Here is a 22,814-nt window from a genome sequence, read left to right as displayed (position 1 = left end):
AATCTCCATTGCTTGACAAAAACAAAGCCCCAACCAGAAGGACAGAAAGCAGCACAGGAGCAGCCCAGCAAAGGGAACAAAGACAACCCCAAAAGGATCAGCTCTAAACCCTAGAGCCAAGCAACCCTGAAATATGGAAACAGCATTTAAGAGCCAGCGGATTCAAAAATGGGATTAGGGTAATCGAGATTATTCAGTTCAGCTTTCTGAACACAGACAGGATTAATTCTTAGAAGGCACCTCAATTTTAAAGCATTTTAAAGTTTCTCATTTTGCTTTCAGCTTACCTGATTTCATGGCAGCTCTAAATTTAAGCAAGACCTAGGAACTACGGAGGCCACTAGCAAGAGTTCAGAAGCGTTAGGATTCCCTCACATTGAAGATCCTGAATCTAGAAGAGAAATGCTGTGAAACGCACTGGATTGATGCGTTTGTCTGGCCGAAAGTGCTTGCAAGGCTCGTACAGACACTCGTTCCTCAGATACATCCCTGGTGTTCACACTTTATTTTTTTTTAATAGGACAAACTGCCCCTTAAGGAAACGCTTCACAGCCAGAATCAGCTCCTGCTAATCGGAGGTTTTGAAGACTCCCTGAGGAAGCTGGGAAGGATGGTGCTTTTCTTTGTGGTGGTGTTTTTGTTTAAGGATGTAGAGGAGACTACATGTATTGCTCACAGTCCGGAAAAAAAGCAACTATAATTATTTGAACCTGACAACATGGCTCAATGGAAGAAACACCGCAGAGCAAGAGATCCCTGCTCAGGGAAAGCCAGGAGTCTGTGCTGAGGATGTCCGCAACTTGTCCCACGGTTGCTCCAACACCAAAGAAGCCACCGCTCATATAAAACGCTGCTCTGGATCACAGGTAGGTAGTTTTGTGCCAGATCATCTCAGCTCGGTGCATACATCTGTGTAAGCACTTACCATCTCAGAACGGTGCCGCCCGACCACATCCACGCCGCTCTGAAACCCAGAAAGCTCAGAGGAGCACTCTGCCCTAGAAGACGTTGTTTATTTTTTGATGATGAGTTAGTTAGTGAGAGCAGCGAGTTGGTGAAAGCGAGCCTAAGACAGTCGGTCTCCAGGTGACATCCCAGGCCAGAAGAGCGCGGATGAAACAGGTTAAAGAAGTGACGAGAACTAGGGCCTTTGGAAGGAAAACAAGCCCTCAAAGAGTAGAGTACCAGTCAAGCAAAAGCATCAGGAGGTGACATCCCCTCCTCTCTGCTGTTACTTACTTGTAGTTCATCAGGCATCATGTATCAGGTACAACGGGAAAGAGAAAAACCCCAAATATACGCCAGGATTGGGATCTGTCAGGCCATGTTCCGTATTAAACTGACACCACAGAAAATTAGGAGTCAATCTGGCTAATGTTTTCCCTTTTTGTTTGCTTTGCTACAGTAAGTGGTTATTTTCTCTGTGGTGGCCACACCTCCCATAAAGGGACTTATTTAGAATATGCTCATTTGGCTGGGCATGCCAGGGTTCATTCTTTCATTTAAAAGAAAGAGTTCCATTCTTCTTGGAACAGATGGCTGGCTGCACATACGTACCAGAAAGCCATATGCAAGTCAAATTTAAGAAGCTTAGCCCATATTCCATTACCATATTTTATTACTAAAGTAAGGAGAAATGATTATTAAATCCAATCTAGACTGGATTTTAAAATTACCCCACAACAATAGTTCAGGAATCTGTTTACGTGGCTTAACAAGAGACAATAAACTAAGTCTGAAAACCCAAACCAAACTCCCCCTCAGTAATTCACCAGTTATTTAAAGCCTGAAACAGACACAATATACATTAGTCACAACTCTGCATCAAGCTATTTTTTCCCCCCAAGACAAGACTGCAGACACTCCAAGGCCCTACTTACCACTCCTCAGCCGGGAAACTACCACGGCAGGCAGCTCTGCGTCTAATCCGGAGGTAACGCAGAGGGCTATGTAGGAGTACTAATCACCAAGCATCCAACCCCGTGCTGTCTTCGTTGATCTTACAATATTCAACAACTTGGAATAGCAGCTTCCAGTCTCAACATATTTTTGCATAATTGTCCTTATGTCACGTTAAATCTGAACTATTACACTAAAAGGCACACTCTCATCAGTAAATAGGACTTTTACTTTTAAAGCAGAAACATTACAAACTGTTTTCTAGAAAGCATGGCTGAATTTCTACCCATACTTCCCCCCTGAAAACCAAATCTATCCGTAAGTGTGAATACACTGACATCTTAGAAGCTTTTCAGACCAAAACACCCTCACTAGAAAACCATGTATTTAAAGCAAAAGAGTTCTAAACTCGTCCCTTCCAGGATATATAGGTGAGTGGGTCAGAGATAATCAATGCCAGGGCTAATAAAACCATGCCCTCGATTTACTAACCAAAACATATCCAAGAAACGTGATAATGTTTAAAGGCACTTCTCATAGCTCAAAAGCAAGCCTTTCTATAACGCACCGACTCTTCCTGTATAAATATAGACTGAAAAAAAATTAATCTAGACCTCAAACACTCTGAGCCTTTTGCTTATTTTCAACTTGTGTATTTTTGACTATAGGAAGAAAGTAACACACAATTCCAGCAAAAACCCACCCAAAACAAAACTCTTCCCACTCTTCTTCTACAACAAATTGGGTTAATCTTGTTTTGGTACAACCCTGACGAAAAGCTCTCTCAATACCGGGACGAACTCTAGTATTTCAAGACAAAGGCAAAGCAAGCAGGAAAAGGCCGTTGCTGTATGAGAAGACATTTCCCCACAGAAGACACTAGCAGTGTGTTTTTCATCCTTCGCTCTGCTCTGTAACCAACCACTCTGCAGTAATAAAAAAAGCTCTCAGAAAAAAAAAAAAAATCTGTGCAGCCAAGAACAGACTAGAACGGTAAAAACAACAAGCCCGGATAAAGCACGTTACGCATGCAGCCTTCTCCGAGTTCCTGGGTTTAGTTCAATGTTTGGATGCTACAGGAACATAGTGTTACAACATCTATTTAACCTGAAACCATTCTAAATAGTCATGCTGCTACTTATTTACAGTGGCTGACAGGGATTTGATAGAGGAAGGAAATAGTTTCATGTGCAATATTACAAAACCATTATTTTCTGCACCTTTCTCAACGCCAGGGCCAGTTTCCTAGGGAATTCAACGCTGTTCTCCGTGGAACCAGACACTCTTAAGTTTACCATTAACCAGCATTTTCCCCTGACAGCGCTCCCGTCCCCTCTCCGTGAAGGGGGGACACAGACGCGTCTTTACCGTTCCGGGCTCTTTTCCTCCCATGTTGTCCTGGTACAGAGCACGAGCCGGGCGGTCGAGGGAAGGAGCGGGCAGGTATTTTCATCCTCCACAGCGGGCTCTTACAGCGATGAAGAGTAAACCCGCTGCTGCTGCTGCTGCTCTCGCCGCCGATACCGGCCTCCTCCCCCACCCGGGGAGGACAGCTGTTACAACAATGCAGAGCTGGAAGCAGCCCTGCCTCGATAGCCCGCTTTGTGCCGTGGTCTTTGAATAGATCTTATTGTTTATCCTCTGCTCCTTCCGTCCTCTCCATCCCCCACCTCCCCGTAATCAAATTTGTCCCGGCTACTGCCCAAAATAAAGACGCGCCGGGGCCACCTCCCCCCCCCCGCCCCCAGCCCCTCCCGGCCCGGGCTGCCTTGTTTTCCAGGCTCTGCTTCCCACATCCCCTGCTCCATCATCCCCTGCTCCATCATCAACTTCGCTGCCAGCGCTCACACCCGCAGCAACACGTTGGCAGCGGCCCCGCGCCCCCCCCCGGGAGTTTACAGCCGGCGGGGGAACGCGCACACACCCCAAAGGGGGCGGGGGGGGACAAGAAGTTTCACACCACCCCCCCCCCACACACACGGCGGGTCACAGCCCCGAGCCCCCGCCCTGCGCACCCCCCCAGACACCCACGGCTGCAGGGCTCCCCCCGCACCAGGCCTGGGGTAAACCCCCCCCATTGATACAGGAACCCCCCCGCGGCGTTGCCACAGGGCCGCGATGAGCGCTTGTCCCGGATCCGGGGGGGGTCTCGCCCCACACCGTAACGCCGTGGGACACACTGCGGCCTGCCCCCCCCCCCGGGCCGGGCCGCCTCACCGCCGGGGCCTCACCTCAAAGCGGCTCTTAGTGACCCCGTTCATCTCCCTCCGCATGGCGGGGCCGGCGGGGGGAGGAGGAGGGCGGGGGGGGAGGGAGGAAGGCCGGCGGGGGGAGGAGGGCAGGGGGTGCCGGGGCTCCGCGGCCTCCGCCCGCCGCCGCGTCTCCTCCGGCCTCAACTTCAACCCAAAACAAAAACACTCCGCACCTGCCAGCAACGCGCGCGCTCATTGGCCAGCGCCGGGCACGGCGCGCGGCGGCGGAGCGGCGGCGGCGGGGGGGGGGGGGGGGGGCGGGGGGGGCGCGGCGCGCGCGCGGCGGCGGGGACGCCCCGGGGACGGGGGGACGGGGCGGGGGGAGTGCCTGCGCGCGCCCCCGCCGCCCCCCACCTACCCCGCAGGCCGCCGCCCCCATCGCGCCGCCGCCGGAGTCCTCCCGCCCCCCCCCCCCCCCGGTGAGACCGGGGGGGGCTGCGAGGGGCGCCCCCCCCCCGCCCCGCGAGACCGGGGGCTGCGGGACACCCCCCCCGGGATATCCGGGGGCCGCGAGGATCCTCCCCCTCATATCCAGGGGGGTGCCCCCCCCCCCCGTGTCGCCGCGGGGCTCGGGGGTCCCGGCGGGGGGCGTCCCCCGCCCCTCCGCTCCCTTCCGGGAGGAGCGGGAAGGCCGCGGCGCTCCGCCAATCACGAGCCGCGCTGGCGTGGCGTCATGGTGATGTCATTCCCGCGGGAAAATCAAGCGTGGCGGGGATTCCTCACCGCCTCACAGCCCTCCCACCCCCGGGCCCCCCCCCGGTTCCAGAGACCCGAGACCTCTTTGTACGAAAGAGATTTATTTGCACGTAAATAAACGTGTTCTTTGCAATATTTCCAAAAAAGGTGAAAGTACGCGCCGCGCCCCGGAAGAACGGGTCATTTACCGGGAGAAGCAAACGTCCGGACGGGTATTTACATCACCACCATCGAGGAAAGAACCATTTTCTTTTAATCTCCATGTACACTTCACCACCTGAGATTAAAAGGTTTGGCTTTTATTTTGTTTATCACCTTTTATCTTTCCAATACTGAAAGACGTAAAATAATTGTCGAGAATTAAGCAAAAATATTTAAAAAATAAAACATTTGTCAGAGACCACGCATTTACACGTCAAAACGTCTGTGCGGCGGCGCTACCTCATCTCTCATCACGGCGACGGGAGCGTCCGCGCTCTCTCTCACATGATTTACATCAGACGAAGGCGACAGCGCCGTGAAACGGGGCGAAAAGCTGCCATCGGCCACGGGCCGGGGCTCGCGCCTCCGGCGGCGTCGGCGTCAGGAGACTTCGGTCCCTCCATTTCTGCAGGCGACGGCCGCCTTCCCCAGGAGAAATTTAGGGTCTTGAACTTTGGTCTTGGGCGAGCGGAGAGGGAAACGCGTGCAGCTCTTTCCTTTCAACAGCATTTTTGCGTCAATTCACAGTATTTCCTTCCAACTTTGTGTTTGACACCAGTAAAACCTGACTCTGATTAACAATAAGTCCAGCGAACCCTCCCGCGAAACCCCCAGCCCTGATTCAACTTGAAGAGCGCTTTTTTCCGAAGGCCGTTCACGCAACCCAGAAGGGATCAAAGGGCTTTTGTAAAACAAAATAACTTTAAAAAAGAATAAAATGACGAGAGGGGCGGCATGAGAACCAGCAACAACCTGCCAGAGCCCGAACGGGCATCACTTCCGAGATGCAGCCGCTGCAGCAGGGTCCGGAAATAAATCCCTCCGGTGTTGCGTTTCTCACACCCTCTTCGTAGGCACACCCCAGTCACACGATTCCAACGCTGCGTGAGATAACGCCATTTGCACCAGGTTTAGCCTTTATCAACTGTTTTCCTATCGCCTTGGCACACGACGACGGGAGCGCTGGCGAGGGGGAAGCTGCAGTATATGCAGACCGCAAGGAGCAAAGGATGAATGGTGGAAAATACAAGGAGGAAAGAGTTCTCCAGAGCCCTGGGGGGGCTTTGGAGGAATCCAGGCTCCTGCATTCCACAGGAGCCCTGGAACGAAGCTGAAGGCAGGAGGAAGAGGTGAAAAATCCCTACCATTAACCAAATAGTTGCTACTGAAAAGACACCAGCCTTGCTACGGCTTTGAATGAGCCGGAAAAGAAACAGCTCACCTGGGGCCAGACCGTAAGCAGGACTGGAAATCTCTGCGGTTTAAAAGAAACTTAAATCCTTGACCATCTTTTCAGACTGCATCCCCAAACGCAAAGCATCATCTCATTCCCATGGGGGAAATCCTGGCCTCCAGGAATCAACAGCAAAATCCAATGGGAGCAGGATTCCACTCAGTACGTAATTCGAAAGGAGATGCGTTCGCAGAACTCTTGATTTCCCACATTCCTCTTCAGTGATTCAGATTTAACTGCTTTTAAAAACAAAACGCTCTCCCGAGTCTCTTTGCCTTTCAGGGACCACAAGATAAGACCATAGAGGATGCCTGAGTCATGCTCTTAATTCCAGCCAAAAGGGGCAAATCCATCTTTTAAGGAAATCGCTGCTTCTGCTGCAACTCTTATCCCAGATGAACCAGTCAGGGGCCATTTTTCCAGCAGTGTCAGTGCTAACACCGGGACACGGCTGACTCGCACTGCCAGGCTAACGCCTCCCCGAGAGAGAAGGCAACGCTTGTGTGCGTTACCAGAATTACTATCTGAGAAGCACGCTGCAAGTTAAAAAGAAAAAAAAAGAAGGCAAAAACCAAAATGAAACCCTGAAGGGCTCCGAAACAGAAACAGATCGAGAAAACAAGGCCCATTTTTTAACCGCGAACGCACGCTAGCTGTTCTATCGACATTAATGGAAGTATTTGTCGTGGGTAAATTAAGCATGGCTCTGAAGTGTTCGCAGGACTGGGACGTGTGCGGCTTACAGTCCATCGCTTTACAACTGCAGCATCGGGGGATTCTGGGGAAGCTCTGTTTGCCGGGCTTGCAAGGAAGCAACGCTCAGATGAAGACAGCGGAGTCCCTTTTCCATTAAGATTTGCTCCAACGCACACCAGAATTTCGCCACTGTCACCAAAGCTAGAGTGGCTGCACGTGCGCAGAGCCGCCCAAAGCCATGGGCTCTACCCAAATTCCCAAGTCCCTTTGGGCTCCGCCTCATACCATTAAAACAGAGATTGCATGAAAACAAGCAGCACAAGGCATTCAGATAAGGACATAAATAAATAGCTAAAATGAAAGGGAAGCCGAACGTAAGACAGCAATCCTTCGTCGCTGTGACCTGGAATAAAATGCTGATATCCATCAGAACACAGTGCCCGATTCTGCAGAGCAGCTCCTATCAGAGGAAGATGAAGTTCCTCAGTGCCGCACTGAATCAGGCATTGAATGAAGAAATGCCACAAAAATAAATTAAAAAACTTGATTTTTTTTTTCCTTCCAACCACCCTTTTAAAAAGAATAAAACCCAACCCTAAAACATGCCCTAAAATAAGCAGTTTAAAACTTCCTAAATAAAAAAGCAACTTATTCTGAATGGGAAGAGGGGCAGAGGAGCTCGAACTCTCCCAGAACAGCCTCTGTTTCTGTTTGCACCAGTTTGGGGGCCACTCCCACACTTACACACACACTTAGCTTTATACCCATTAACTAACGGGGCCATTAATACTTGTAAATGAAGAATGCGTGTAAGTGTGCATAGGAGGAAGGCCACGGTCAAGAACCCACTCGCCAAATGAGCTGCTGGCACTCCCACTTTCTGTTCAGACTTCGGAGATCCTTGGAAATACTTTTTTTTTCCCCTTCAAACACACCCCATAAAAATCAGTGTGGAGGTTTGCCATGAACGCTTCCTTTCTTTCCATCTCTAGAACCCGCAGGTCCTGCATACAGCTCATCTTTTAAAAACACTAAGAAAATTAATTGCCAATTAGAGCAACATCCATGAGATCGTCATCTTCTTCCCCGATCAAAAACTCCGGGCTAGCCCGGGATGGTCGCTCGGCCGAAAGGATAGCACTGCTTGTCATGGAGAGAGACTGGTCGGCCGAAATTGGGGACTTGGACCAGCTCTCTGGCTTCATGCTGTGAGATTTCTTCTTGTCTCTGTCTTTATCCCGATCCCGATCTCTGTCCCGGTCTTTGTCTTTCACTTTCTTCTTCTCTTTTTTGTGCTTCTTGTGTTTTTCTGAGCTATATTCAGGCAAAGGCCTAATGCCATCGTCAGAGCTGGGGCTGTTCTGATAGGATTTCTCTGCTATGGAAGAGCCCGACTCACTCTCACTGTCTATGTTTTGGGGAGTGTATGCTGGTGACTTACTGTGGCTGGGAGAGCAGCGTTCATGTTTTGGAGTAGATCCACTGATTAGAGGGGACCCATAGCTTTTGGAAGAAGCCATCTGAGGCCTTAGGCTATCCCCACCTCCTTCCCCAGGTTTTTGCAAAGTTACTTTGGCTTTAATGCTAGGGGAACCACCATCGTGTTTGCTGATGATAATTTTGGCCACTCCAGTGCTTCCAACGTTTTTGGAATCTGAAGTCTTCTTGGAAGAGTCAACAGATCCTCCAGAAACAGAGACTTTAGATTTCTCCTTGTCACTCTTCTCACGTTTGCCCTGGAACTCACCTCCAGACATATTGTGTTTGGAGGACATAGTATGGCTTGAGGAATTGGAACTTGGCCCCATTTGTCCATCCATTGGGTCATCTCCACCAGGCCCGCTAGTGACAACCCCATGTTTAAGTTTGTCTATGACTGCAGTCAGAGATGGCTTCTTGTTTCTGCTTGGAGACTTGCCTTTGGAACTTCCATGCTGGTTTTGAGATGAAGACATGGAAGACCCACTAGACGAAAAGGAAGATGAAGATGCCGTCGAAGAATTAGATGAAGGAGGTGGTTTCTGTGACATAGACCCAGAGGATCCCATTCCTGAAGACGATTTCATACTTGAGCTTGATCCGGTCCCAGACATATGGGAGCCTCCGGAACCTGAACTGATAGGTGACTTCGCTTTAGATGATGGGGGAGTACCTGGGACAGGTTTCATGGGAGAAGCAAGCTTGTCAGAACCTCCCGAGGGTCTAGAATGAGACGGAGAGATGTTTGGTTTACTCATGGAAGGGTTCATAAGCGACGATGGCTTTCCTTGAGGTTTCATCTTGGTACTTCCAGAACCGCTGCTGAGGCCGTGCTTGGTGATGGGGGAGGATCCAGGCTTTCCCACCGACTGGGCTGAGCTTTTGGACTGACCTGAACTTGAGCCGCCCTGGCTTGAGTAGAGGCTGCTGCTCATCTTTGAGCCAGACGACCCTTCTGATTTGCTGCTTTTAATTTTGCCTGAGGTTGAAGAGGAGGAAGAAGAGGAGGAGGAGGAAGAATGGCTATGATGGCTTTTGCTGCTGGAGGAGGTGACAGAGCCACTACTTGTATACTGGCCATGTGAAGACGGTTTGCCAACAGTCACCGTTCCTTTTGGGATCTGAATGGTTATTTTTGGGATAGGAGGAGTAGCTACACCAGGAGGAGTCTGAGATCTGCCTGAACTCCCAGGAGATTTGGACCCACCTGTGCTTGCTGGTGGCGTGAAAGGCCTGTTTGATGAGCTGTGAGATGGAGACTTCCCATCTGTCTCCTGCTTCTTCCGCTTTGGAAGTTTCTCTTTACTTTTACCATCACTGGATGGCGTCCGGCTGCGCTTCCCTGGCTTCCCGTCTATCCCAGGACCCGCCATGTTACTTCCAGAACCATTGCCTTCCTTTACCCGTTTCTGAGACTTTTCTTTTCCTAAATCCCCTGTATTCAGTAAAGGGCTCTGACCTCCGCTGTGATGCTCCATGATGTCAGAGGACCCCAGTGCTTTGCTTGCGGCTGCAATAATACTAAAATCTACCGTATCGGACTGATTGCTCCCCTTAAATTTATTTTCCCCCCCATCAGCCCCCAAGACTTGCACCCCCAAAGTAGTTAGAGCCTGGGATGCATAGCCCTTGAAATCATCAGTGTCTCCACTCTGACTACTCTCATCAAAGTACTCCTCCCCAAAGCCACTTTGACTCTGGCTGTTCAGCAAGTCAGGATTGAAATCTACTCCATCTGGAAAAAAATGGTTTGAAGAATCGCTGTTGGGGCTCACAGCAGCATCTGCTATCAGGTCTGCTGGATCTGTGTACGGGTTCTCACTATTGTTCGTCTGAAAAACATCTGGGTCAAAGAGGGCACTTTGTGAATGTCCTGAACTAGAAGAGTCTCTTACTGGAGTACCAATGGGTGGACAGTCCTCATTAGTGGTGGGTAGCTTGGAAGCCTCCTCTGCTATATCCGAAAGGATATCAGTAACATCGGCTCCAATGCTGTCCGAACTAGAAAGTCGAACCATTCTCTGAATACTGGGCTGCGAGTGAGGTATAGGCTGTGGGTATGTAGTAGGAGGAGTGCTGCATTGGCTGGGTGCTGGAGTAATATGAGGGGTGTCCAGGGTATCTGCGGTCATGTTGACATCAAAAATGGGATTCTGGGAGTCAACATCCATTGAAAAGAGCTCCCTCTGGAAATCATCCTCAGTCTGATGCTTGGGCTTGTCGGCCGGCATGCGGGATTTTTTTTTCTTTTGCTTATTCCCCCCAGGGCCCATTTCCATTCTGGGGGAGCCAGAGGAAGAGTTCTGCCTTTCGAGAGGGCTGCTCCCATACAGAGTGGAGAAATCCTGAGGGGGATTCTCTTTAAGAAGGTTCATGAGCATGGGGTGGTTCTTGGTGTTGCTTGCTGGTGAGGATACTGGTGGTGGTGTGTGATGGGGAGGGGTTGGACTTGAGCCAATGGTAGACCCCACATTCCCTGTGATCTGCAACAAACTAGTGAGAATAGGGTTCTGAGACACTTTGCTGAAGTCCTCCCCATGGCCCACCGAGTCATGCCTCTCTTTCATGCTTATGCTCATGTTAAACAAAGTAGTGATGGGCCCCCCAGGAAAAGTGTTTGTTGGGGTAGTGGTACCACTCATTGGGTTGCTGCCTGTGGTCATGCCATACCCTGGGCTGCTGGCTGGGGGAAGATTTTTCTTCACCATATCTTCTACTGTCTCTGCAATGAGGGATAAGGCTGGTGTGTCTGCTTGAATCGTTTCTGCTTTTCTACGAATTGCTCTCATGGTGACAGGAATGGACATACATCTGCAAGACACAAGACAAAAGGTTTAGCGTGCATTTTGCTGCCCTACAGCAACGTTCACTGAAGACGTTTTAACAGCTTCAGCAGATGTAAAGCAAGCAGTAAGGCTCTCGGGCACAAGAGAGCAACAGGTCCAGGCACTGTAAATGCCCCGCTGTTCCGCTCGTATTTACACTTATCCCACCGCGCTTATCTAGCCGCGAGACAACTGGGCCTTTACGCATCGCCTTGCAATCACAAAGGGAGAATTAATCAGTCTATTAACTCTAATAACTAATAGCTGACAGATCGTGATCTTGTAGTTAAAGCACAGGATGCAATCTGGGTTATTACTCTGATTCTGCCAGGAAACACCTTTGTCTAAGCTTGCCAAACCTAATTTCCTGCAACCCTGTAAAAATCAATGATAATGCCACATTCTACTCAAGGACGACAAGCCTATGATGTTCTGAAAGAAAAAATAGCTATTCTTACTGAAAAGGTCTGTGCTGTGCCCTGTTAACATTCTGCTGTGTTCTGAATGGTGTCTGGGGCGGAGGAACCTTGATAAAAGGCCTGTGTAAATGACAAAGTGCAGGGGAGCTCTTCCACATTTTACAAGACTTAGAAAGCAATCAACTACAGGAGAAGGCATAAACAGGCAGGCACCTTGGACACGCACCCAAAAACGAGTAGCTACGGTTCAATGTCTGGAATGGAATTTTCAACAGGGCTCCAAGCTTTCCTCTTTTCCAAACAACCACTACCAAAACTCACCCACGGCTCCAAAACCACTAGGATAAATACGAGATAGACACAGAGTTCACCTACATGATTTGGAGTGCATGGCAGCACTAAATAATCCAGCTTACCTTTGAACAACTTTGGCAATGAAATCATCTGTACAGATAAGAGCATCGGACAGCCCTTTGTACAGCTTACAGTTCACATGAGTGGAGTCTTGCACATCCATTACCACTAAAAGAGAGAAGGCATTTGGAAGAGATCAAAATCCTGGTTATGGCGGAAGAAAACCCTGCCATCTTTCCCGTAAACACACTCATGCTTTTATCGAGTCCACTTACCACACACTAGGGAGTCATTCACAGGATGCTGAAAGGATACACTAAAACAGGAGTCAGAGAGAGGACAAACTTCAAACTGCAGGATCCCAGGAGAATCTGAAAGACATGGGAACTGTTAAATTGGGGAAGACGGAGATGAACCAGAGGCACCAGCTCAATGCCCCCATACAGAAGAAGGAAAGAAAAAAAGGAAAGCAGCATGGGCCTCATTTCTTATTCCTACACCTGGGAAAATCACCCAGGGTTTCTTATCATCCACACATTACATTCCACTTGGTGCGGTACCCACCTTCTTTTAAAACTGTTCGCTTGACACAGCTGCCAATCAGTGTGTTGTACGCCACCTGATGTCTGATCAAATTGAGGATGAGAGGAACCCGTCCAGGGTGCTGGAAGGCGATTTTACTAATCAGAGTTCCTTGAAGGCTTCTTCCATCTGGGAGAGGAGCATCTTTGTTCAGAAAGTAACAGTGCTGCTGTCCTGGAAGAGCCTGACAAACAATTTCTGCTTTACTCCAACTACTGCTGGGTACAAGGCAATAACAGACATCTAGGAAGGAAAGAGCAGGCCCCAGGTCCAAGTAACGCCAAGCCACCTGTCTGGCTGAAAATGACAAACAACGAAGACACTTTCCTTCCAATCTGAACAAGCAAAACACGATTTCGGCTCCCCAGAAGTAGTACTGCCAAACAGCATTCACTCTCCCCACTAAAACAGTTTCATACGGTATGGCATCCCTTCTGAGGAAAACAGAAACCCTCTGCAGTTAACAGGAGATCTGTCATTGACAAATTTAAGAACTAGCATTTCTCCCAAAGTGATACGATTCATTCAGCCACACAGTACAGTCTGAACAAGAGGAAGGGACAGAACCCGCGAAGGCTCAGTCCCATACCTCTGCTGTCATTCCTGCAGCTGCACTTCAACAGCAACGGATTTTTCATCACCTAATTTTCCTAATTACTGTGGCCATGTCTGTATCTGAATTCTAATGCCTGGATAGCATAGTTTTTGCCTATGAATAAATGCTGTACCAATTTCCTTTATCCCACTTGAAAGATAGCTGCAACAGATGAAAAACCCCAAATCGCTCATCTACAAGTACAACGCCCTGGTTGTAAGAACATACTTACTGCATAAAAGCGCATATTGTGGTTTAAAGGTAGAGGATCAGCCTCCTTGGATAATTCAAACTGCGTGATCAACTCATACAAGGGTACAAATGTTGGTGGTGTGTCGAACAGTGGAATACCTGAGGGAAGAAGATGGCACAGGATGACAGCACCTGGGAGCCAGAAAGAGATGCTGGGCCAGAGAAGGCGTTACCATGTAGTAAAGGAAACCTATCCTTACTGAAAATAGCACAAAACCTTGAGCAACCTTTCTGGCACACGTTAAAATTAGCAGCAGTTTATTAATAAAAACCTAGGGAGTTATCTGTCAGACAGATCTGCAACCCACCTGTGCAGCCCTGAAGTTTCTGAATGAAAGCTCGAGACACCGGAATGGGACGTGGGAATTTCAGGAAGAAACAAGCTGGTAAGTCCACACTGTTGGCGCTGGTGATTGACGAGAAAGACGGAGTTCTGAAATATTGGGTTAATACAAGATGTTACTAGATGCAGGGCTTGACTCTGGCTTCTGCTATGAGCGCCAGACATCCAGTTTACTGTTTGCTCAAGCAGATTGTTATACCTTCTTAAAAATTAAGACACTCCTCAAAAGCATGTCACATGCCTGAAATACATATTTCTTGGCTTAAAGACAGCACATAAGTGCTTTATATAACGATATGACACCACGCAGTCATCTCCCCACTCTGACTTCAACAGAGCACTGAATGTTGAATTTGCATCTAAATAAGGCCGCAGAGAAAGGCCTGGCAGACACGTCCTTTGCTTACCCTTTGCTGTCAACTGGATGAGAGCCCATAATCAGCGGTGCAATTGGAAGTTTGTACATAGCCATGGTTCCCTCAACTGTTACTGACACATTCATACCCAAGGACCGAGGAACTGCAAGAGGAAGCAAGAAAAAAACCCAACAACATAAGCTGATGGAAAAAACACAATCCAAGCTTTATGAATTAAATATCACTACGGTGGAAATATCTTACTTCCTCTACAAGGCACAGTTTTCGGTATTCACCTTTATCACTAAATGGACTACAGCCAAACTAGTTATGCTACCTAATGCTCTATTTTTCTCTTGCAAGGTAGACCAACTGCGTAACTCTGAAAATATATTCCAAATCCATTTGCAAGTTTGTAGTATGCTCTTTACAAAGCAAAACAAATAATGATTTTGGACAATTTCACCCTCTTCTTTCCCAAAACCAGCCTCAATTTTAATTGGTGCTTGGTTTTGTCATTTTAGTGAGAGACAGATGTCCACGTACATGCATAAAAAATAATCTTCCAGTAAGATGGTAAAGATACAAGTATTCCCACAATAAAATAAATCCCATGTTAACGATGAAATTCACCCTAAGAAAAAAGGCTCTGTCTGCAGACCATCACTCCGTCACCCTCAGTAGCAGTCCAGTTCAAAGTCCAGAACAGCCACGAGGTTCGAGACAATGGTCAACTGAGCCAGCATTTACACATGGGCTTATTAAACCCGTGTCCTCTGTAAGTCAACCTGCGATCTTCCTGTACTACAGGGTGACAGCAGAGGGGAGCTAAACTGTTGGAATTCTGCTTTCTTCTCTCCTTCAAGCAGTAGTAGTCCGCATTAGCTTCTAAAGCTGACCTACCATTGTTCTCATGCAAAATAACGGGCGCTCCAGTGCCATCTTCAAATAAATCATAGGGCGAGACATAATACTTGAGATTCATTAGGAGACCTGCGGGAGAGAAACTTTTGAAAAGGCATCCTGACGACACAAGTTAACCCGATCGTTATTAACCCCTGTAACCACACAATACTTGCGCTGCAACACAGCACACACTGTGCAGATCTGCTAGTGCATCTTGAAAGAGTTGTTCTCTGCTGTTAAAGACACAGACATGGCCATCTGCCATAAAACTACCCTGTGTGGCTTTCTAAAGAAAAGCTGGCTTTCTGGATCCTGTGGGACTTACAAATACTCAACCACCTTGTCCCTCTTTTAGCGCGATTAGCATTTTCCATTACGGCCATTGGTTAATGTGAAACTAACGTCCATAAAGGGGACCCTGAACAAAGTAATTTTTATTCTTTTATTTTTTAAGTGTTAATCAAAGATACCTCCACTCCTGGGGGTGAGATAGCCAACACTGCCATGAAGAATCTTGTCGAGGGGATTTGCATTGGTAGCTTGCCTGCAAGAGAGGCAATCACAGGTCTGTAACAAGCCAGAGTCACATCTGAAGCCAAAATTCATGTGGTGATGGCAGTCTAAGATTTTAGCTCAATATACACACTTCTTGGTCACACAGAGGTAACGATCTTAAACGTCACACTGTTATAGGCAAAACAAAAGCTACTCTCCTCTACATCATGGATGGTTTATCCACTGAATCTACAGCAGTGAAAGATGGTCAAATATTCCTCAATTTCTTACTGTAAAACATGTTACCACTAATCCATCTAGTTACAAATCTTTTTTTTTTTTTGTCTTTTAGACTTTCTTTCAATTGAATTCTGCAGTTAAAAAGGAATCGCTCGGAAAGCTCTGAGCATTTTTTCTCTCTCTCTCTCTCTCTCTCATTCCCCTGCTACCGCAGGCCTTCTATAGCCTCAGCATTGCACTTTGCAATAATGTCAGGCTACACAGGCACTGATGGGACACTTCTGGATACACAGCACTTGGCATGATCAGAATCAGCCAACATGATGCAGCTTTAATAAGAAGAGAACAAACCAACAACAAACAACAACAAACCATATAGATGTCCTTACCAATACATCCCTGCCATTTTTGAGAGATCCAACTCTAAGGACTGCAGAGCTAAGTACATTTTAGTTTTAAGTTTGCTGGGGAAAAAAAAAAACACAAAACAATATAAGAAAAATGGAAAGGAACTGTGCAATGAAATTCAACTCACAAACTGCTTGCCATCAGATCGAGCATTTAGGAATTACAACTCTCCATTCTGCATTCCCACTTCACATTAAATCCTCCCTACCCACTGTGTGCCCATGCAAGCCGTAGTGATGAAGTCAGTAGGATCACACACAATGGAGATTTAAGCACAGAACAAAAAGCTTGTAGATTTGTTTGATTTTATATATGTGGCTGTAAATAAACATCATACATATCCTAGACTTACTTGTCTCCTGGCAACTTATACAGGTTCACAAGCCCCCTGAGATGCTTAGAAAATTCATCAAATTTTTTCTCTCTGAAAGGAAGAGGGAGAAAAAGTAACATGTATTCAAAATCGTAACAGATAAGGTTTTGTTTTAAAAAGTTCTATTAATACAGACACTAATTCACTTAAGTAAAGACTTTTGCTATACGAAAGCTACAAAACACGTTCTTTAAATGATCCGGTCTTAATGACTCTGATGAATATTGTGCAGTGGCTTCCAAGATACCATGCACAGCAGTCAGAATCAGAAGTATCTAAACCAAAGCCAGAAAACCCTCTGGAGAAGTAGAGAGACTTTGTGGGGAAGGAACAGTTACGAAGCATTCTGCGTTTCCAGACGTAAAATAGGATCAGATCAATACTGCAAAGAGAAGCCTGTCAGAACATGCTACAAACAACTCTTGTTGCTCACCTCAGATGTTGCACCAATTCTGGACAACTCTGAAAAGGAAAGAACATACACGTTTTAGTATTTTCCATTCTCAGATCTAAGTTTTGTAAGATTAATTTCCCTATCCTTCCTCCAGAATTAAAATTCTCAGAAACACAGCAATAACCTCCTCACATAATGTTGCCAGTTATAAAACCACTTGGCGAAAAAGAAAGACCATCAGTAAAACGGTCCTGGGAGACGTACACTACATCAATCAGATTAACCCACAAGAAGGGACTACTCCACGGAGGCTTTTACTTTCCATTAGAATAAAGGTGTAATGCTAGGTCTAGAGGAACATTAAATATAATCCATTTCCTCCGCTCAAACAAAAGGGACCCAAAATGGCAGTTCCAAAAACACAAAGGTATCACCCTCATCTTTGTCAGTAATACATACCACAGGGTTTTCTCCATGGTGAGCCACCTTGACATCACACAGCAGCCCTGTAGGATCTAACTGGACTTCCACGTAGAACATGTCTGAAGTGATGTAACATTCAGTGCCATTTGCACTAAGGTGAGATCCAAGGCTTACATACAAAACAAAACAAAACAAAAATTGCTATGAGATGCACACAAAAAACAATCAAACCAGCAGTGAGCTTACGATGTGTACAGATAAACAGGAAAAGCCTTTGCCATAAAAGAAAGGAGAAGACCTACCCATTTTGTCTAGCTATAGACTCTAAGCGATCTGTCATGGCAGGCAGAGAAGATACTAGATGGAGAAAGCAAAAAACAAGGCTTAGTAAAATGATTCGACATTCCCCCAGGAATAAGACATCAGTATTAAAGCCAATCTCAACTAGTTACTCCCTCCCGTGTCTGCTCACACCATCACGTGTGCAACTATATACGCTATCTGTACTCAAAATACAGGCGGAACGATTTGCACAGAGAAAAACAAATGTTCTCAGAGCTGCAAAGGGAGAGTGGATTTTCTTCCACAAGTGGAATTCGGGTATGAGCATTTACAATAAAACTAAGACAGGTATTCTTGAGTGGTACTGACTGGCACAGACACGAGCGTGCTCATGTAAACGCACGCACTAGAACACAGTGAAATGTGCTAGCAACAACCTTGCTTTTATGATCTGGAGTATTTCCATAGCGTATCACTGTTAAGCAGTTTGTCAAGCGCACGCACGGAATGAACCAACCTTTTAATGCCTTCTGCAAAGTCTCCAAACAGCTCACCAGATGTTGGTGCCCCCCAGAGTTCATCACAACTCGCTTTTCCTTAGTCAGAAAAAAGAAGAAAAACATCCTTTTTGTGTATCACTCAGTAAGAGGGCATTATTGCAACTTTTCATCAGTCAAGTGAGGTTTATTTAGGTAATCAAAAGCAGATTAGATTTCACCCCAAAATTACAACCCTCATTTTGATTCCTGTAGGAGAACAGTATCCATTTTGGAAGTAGGTAACAAAGGCAGGCCTGGAATTCGTTTATTTTCTTTTAAGCAACTTGCTCATCTGGAAGAACAGACTGTAGCAACTTTTTAACAGGTATAAGCTAAGAGTTATATAAGAGACAACAACGAAATAATGAGAGAGGCAAACTTTTAACACCACAATAGATGCAGAAGCCTTTGATGTAGCTCTCCCCTACCTCCTGCTCCTCCTTCCGCCCATCCAGAGACCAGTATTTCAAACCCATATTTGACTAAGCCGAGTTTTGAGTATCGCTGAACAGGGAGCAAATTGCTTTACAAAACACAACACCCCGAAACAGCAAGTGGCAGAACAGTTTGGGCTTCTCAGCACTGGCTGAAACCCCAAGTTTGACCCTTTTCCTGGCACTGAGCTGACAGCTGCCCCATGTCAATTAGGCTGTAGAGGGGGAGGCTGTAATTAGGGAAGGCAAAGGCACGCCAGATGGAAAGGGTACGGACATCACTCTGTCCCCTGCATGCTGCGGGGTGTGAGAACTGGCACGCCTCAACCACACTGGCCCAGGAGGAAGTCGAGGCTTGAACAAAAGGTAAAGCGCTTTGAAGAGATCTAACAAACCGACCACAAAATTACTACTAAAGAAACTTCAGAAACCCTCCTGCTCAGATCCCAACAAGTCTCACCATGACTTGACGGACTAACTTCATGGTTTCTGTCCAAGGTCTGTTTTGGTTGTACTTCGCGTGAAGTCTTTCTAAGAGGGTACTCATCTTATTCAGTTTCTCCGTTTCTGTAAGACAGGGGAATATTCAGAAAAGAGAACGAGACAATATTTGAAAGTTTTACAAGTAAAACCGTTTGGCAGTTGTAACGAAAATACTTTCCACCTTTAAGCTAAACACGATTTCAAAAAACTTATTTCCTGCTGATTTATCCCTGCGACCTAGACCTTAACAATCAGTAAATGTTAAGGAATATATCACAAGCTATCAAAACCCAAAGGACCATAAAATGCTTACGGGCCTGTTGAGAAAAGCCCAGCTCCTATTCTGCACGGACTCTGAATGACGTGGCCCCATCAGGTTAAGTTCTGGCATGACAGGAATATATCGGGGCACTGTTTGAAGATACAACGGCATGGTCTAAAGATGAAGCTTCCCCGGGACAGGAAACGGAGAGTGTAGAAAACACCGTGTTAAAGAAGCGAGGTTAAGCTTCGTTTCCTGGATTCCCCTTCACTGTTCACTCTTCCAACTATCCCACTTCTTGTACAATAAAGATCTTCCCAGACCTTTCCACCACCAAAAACTTCAACCAAATTGGTCCGATTGCCAGTTGCCGCAAATTCTCTGATCAGACACACTCCTACCTCACGCTATCTTGAAACCGGAGGGCTGGCGTCTCCTCGGTGCTGTTCTAGAGCCAGGGCACGGCCCCGTACACTGTGAGATAATGAAGCAGTGGACGGCTGGGGGGGTCACGGATCTCCACCAGCCTGGAACCTACTCAGCCTTTAGAAAACACCCCTCAGATCCCACAGACTCCCATCTATACCTGCGGTTCTAGAAGCTCGTTTCTGTATATTTTAGAAAGTTATGAATAATATCTCCCTGATGAGAGAAAAGGAGGGATACGGGATCAGTGACTAAGCAAAAAGCTAGCGTTTGGTAGTTTAGCTAAAAAAGTTCCAAGATTAAATGGTTCGTTTTTCCCCTACTATCTAGTCAGACACACGCACAAAGAGAACGCAGGTTTAAGGAGTGCTAGAATTTTGTCTTTTTTTGCGAAGAGACAGCTTTTTCTACACTTGCATTTGTCCAAAAAATCCCAGCGGACGTCTCCGCCAAAATAAACCCTGTCACTGGCACTAGCGAGTCCAAGGCAAACAGATGTCTACGACATTTTAACTGCCACGGCACAAAACCCTGTAAGCCTTCGCCTGCAGAACTTCAAGGGTTTGTTTTCATTATTGATGCGTGTACAGTTCACAGACCTAACGCTGATCCTGTGAAATCCAAGCGTAAGAAATAAATGTTTGCTAGACACTTTCAGACACTTGATACGGCTCAGCTACGCTAGAATCACAAAAAGGCTGAGGCTGGAGGGAACCTTTGGGGGTCACCCGCTCCAAGCCCCCTGCCCAAGCAGGGCCACCAAGCAGGCTGTCCCGGGCCGTGTCCTGGTGGCTTCCGAGCATCTACAAGGATGGAGCTTCCACCACCTCTCTGGGCACCCTGTGCCAGTGCTCCGGCACCCTGACAGTGAAGAGAAGTGTTTCCTGATCACAGAATCACAGAATCACTAAGGTTGGAAAAGACCTGTAAGATCATCAAGTCCAACCTAAAAAAAAAAAAAAAGAAAAAAACACCACCAAAAAACACCCACACCAAAAACCAACCACCCAACACCACACCGCACCATGCCCATCAAGCCACATCCCACGATGCCACATCCACATGCTCCTTGAATACCTCCAGGGAGGGTGACTCTACCACCTCCCTGGGCAGCCTATTCCAACGTTTCACTACTCTTTCAGTAAAGAACTTTTTCCTAATATCCAGCCTGAACCTCCCCTGACGCAACTTGAGGCCATTCCCTCTTGTCCTGTCGCTAGTCACTTGGGAGAAGAGACCAACACCCACCTCACCACAACCCCCTTTCAGGCAGTTGCAGAGAGCGATGAGGTCTCCCCTCACCTCCTCTTCTCCAGGCTAAACAACCCCAGCTCCCTCAGCCGCTCCTCATCGGAATTGTGCTCCAGACCCCTCACCAGCTCCGTCGCCCTTCTCTGGACACGCTCCAGCACCTCAGTGTCCTTCTTGTAGTGAGGGGCCCAACACTGAACACAGGATTCGAGGTGCGGCCTCACCAGCGCCGAGTACAGGGGCACGATCCCCTCCCTGCTCCCGCTGCCCACACCATTTCTGATACAGGCCAGGATGCCGGTGGCCACCTTGACCACCTGGGCACACTGCTGGCTCATATTCAGCCGGCTGTCAACCAGCACCCCCAGGTCCTTTTCTGCGGGGCAGCTTTCCAGCCACTCGTCCCCAAGCCTGTAGCGTTGCCTGGGGTTGTTGTGGCCGAAGTGTAGAACCCGGCACTTGGCCTTGTTGAACTTCATCCAATTGGCCTCAGGCGGGGCCTCCTGCCTTGCAGTCCGTGCCCACCTCAGCCTTCCCCCTCCCTCCAGCTACTTTCGTACACCGACAAGACCCGGCGAAGCCCGGGGACAGGGGCCCTCCTGCCCGAGCTCGGCAAAGTTGGAGCCTCACGAGGATTTCCGCCTTTATTGCCTTCACAAAGGGAACCAGCCCGCACCAAGACCCAGAGGCCCGGCCGCGGGAGCGGGGAAAGCCCGGCACGGTGCCACCGGCCGCGGGATCCTCGCCCTCCCGCCGGGCCGCAGCCCCGCTGCCGCTTTTCGGGGAGACACCTCAGCCCCAGCCCCACACCGAGCCGCGTCTCCTCACAGGGCCGGCGGGCAGCCCCAGCGCCAGCCGCGCCCCTCCGGCGGCACTCACCCTCGGCGCCGCCCGGCGCCGCCTTCATGCCGCGGGCGGGGACGGGCGGCCCGCGGCGGGCCGCAGCGCCGGCGTCGCGTCGGGCCGGGAGCGGGCGGAGGGGGGGGGAGAGCCGCGGCCGGGCCGCTGCGCGCCGGCCTCACACGGCGGCGGCCGCCGCCATCGCTCCGGCCGCGGCTGCGCTGCGGGCGCGCGGCACTCCCGCCCTCTCGCGAGAGCCGCCACGTCTCGCGAGAGAACGGGAGCGTGCGCGCCGGGGTGGGCGGGGCGGGCGGCGGGCAGGCTCCGCCCCCGTCTCCTTCAACCGCGCTGGCGGCGCCTGGCGCGGAGCGCCCGCGCCTTCGCCGTCCGTTACCGGCCGCAGTCAACCCCAGCGCTTCGGTGAGCGCGCTCCTCCCGGTGCGGGCCCGGCAGCGACCCGCGAACAGCCTTAAAACTCGGCCCAGAGGAGAGCGGCGGGAGGCCGGGACGGGCTTGGCGGCGCTGAGGGGCGGAGCGCGCGCGCCTGCCCGCCGCCGCCGGCGCCATAAAGATTCGCTGAGGGGCGGGCGCGCGCTGCCCCCGCCCGGCGCCCCAATAAAGTTTGACTCGAAGCCGGCGAGCGCGTCATCGGGCGGCGCGCGCGCGCGGGCGTGGGGAGGCGGCCCGGCTCTCGCGAGAGGAGGAGGAGGAGGAGGAGGAGGAGGAGGGCGCCCCCTTCCCAGCTCCTCCGCCAGGTCTCGCGGGATCGGCGGGCAGCCGGTGGGGCGGAGGGCGGCGGCGCTCTCGCGAGAGGCGGCCGGGTCTCGCGAGAGTTGGCGGGTGCCCCCCTTGGACGCGGAGCCGTTTCGCTTTGG

General features: G+C 49.1%; 2 protein-coding genes across 2 annotated transcripts in view; both read right to left on the bottom strand.

The window, feature by feature from the left end:
• The window catches only part of FBXL20 (F-box and leucine rich repeat protein 20), a 41,449-nt gene extending 37,304 nt beyond the window's left edge, over positions 1–4,145 (bottom strand). Inside the window, exon 1 of the mRNA XM_059830258.1 lies at positions 4,131–4,145. The gene's annotated coding sequence lies outside the window, so the exon portion shown is untranslated. The remainder of the gene's footprint in view (positions 1–4,130) is intronic.
• Positions 4,146–4,949: 804 nt separating this feature from the next.
• On the bottom strand, positions 4,950–22,006 carry MED1 (mediator complex subunit 1). The gene is made up of 17 exons (XM_059830414.1): positions 21,979–22,006; positions 19,138–19,244; positions 18,222–18,300; positions 17,725–17,779; positions 17,459–17,591; positions 17,039–17,067; positions 16,585–16,656; positions 16,214–16,288; positions 15,560–15,633; positions 15,087–15,176; positions 14,235–14,346; positions 13,793–13,917; positions 13,465–13,583; positions 12,620–12,821; positions 12,331–12,426; positions 12,118–12,223; positions 4,950–11,268 (listed from the first exon to the last, which is right to left on the bottom strand). Exons 1-17 carry the CDS (start codon positions 22,004–22,006, stop codon positions 8,019–8,021), a joined length of 4,752 nt encoding a protein of 1,583 aa, XP_059686397.1. The 3' UTR covers positions 4,950–8,018.
• Positions 22,007–22,814: the final 808 nt, after the last annotated feature.

This window comes from Gavia stellata, chromosome 28 (genome assembly GCF_030936135.1).
Source record: "Gavia stellata isolate bGavSte3 chromosome 28, bGavSte3.hap2, whole genome shotgun sequence".
Taxonomy (NCBI): domain Eukaryota; kingdom Metazoa; phylum Chordata; class Aves; order Gaviiformes; family Gaviidae; genus Gavia; species Gavia stellata.
The sequence above is the reverse complement of the archived record's forward strand: the minus strand, read 5'-3'. Positions and strand labels throughout refer to the sequence as shown.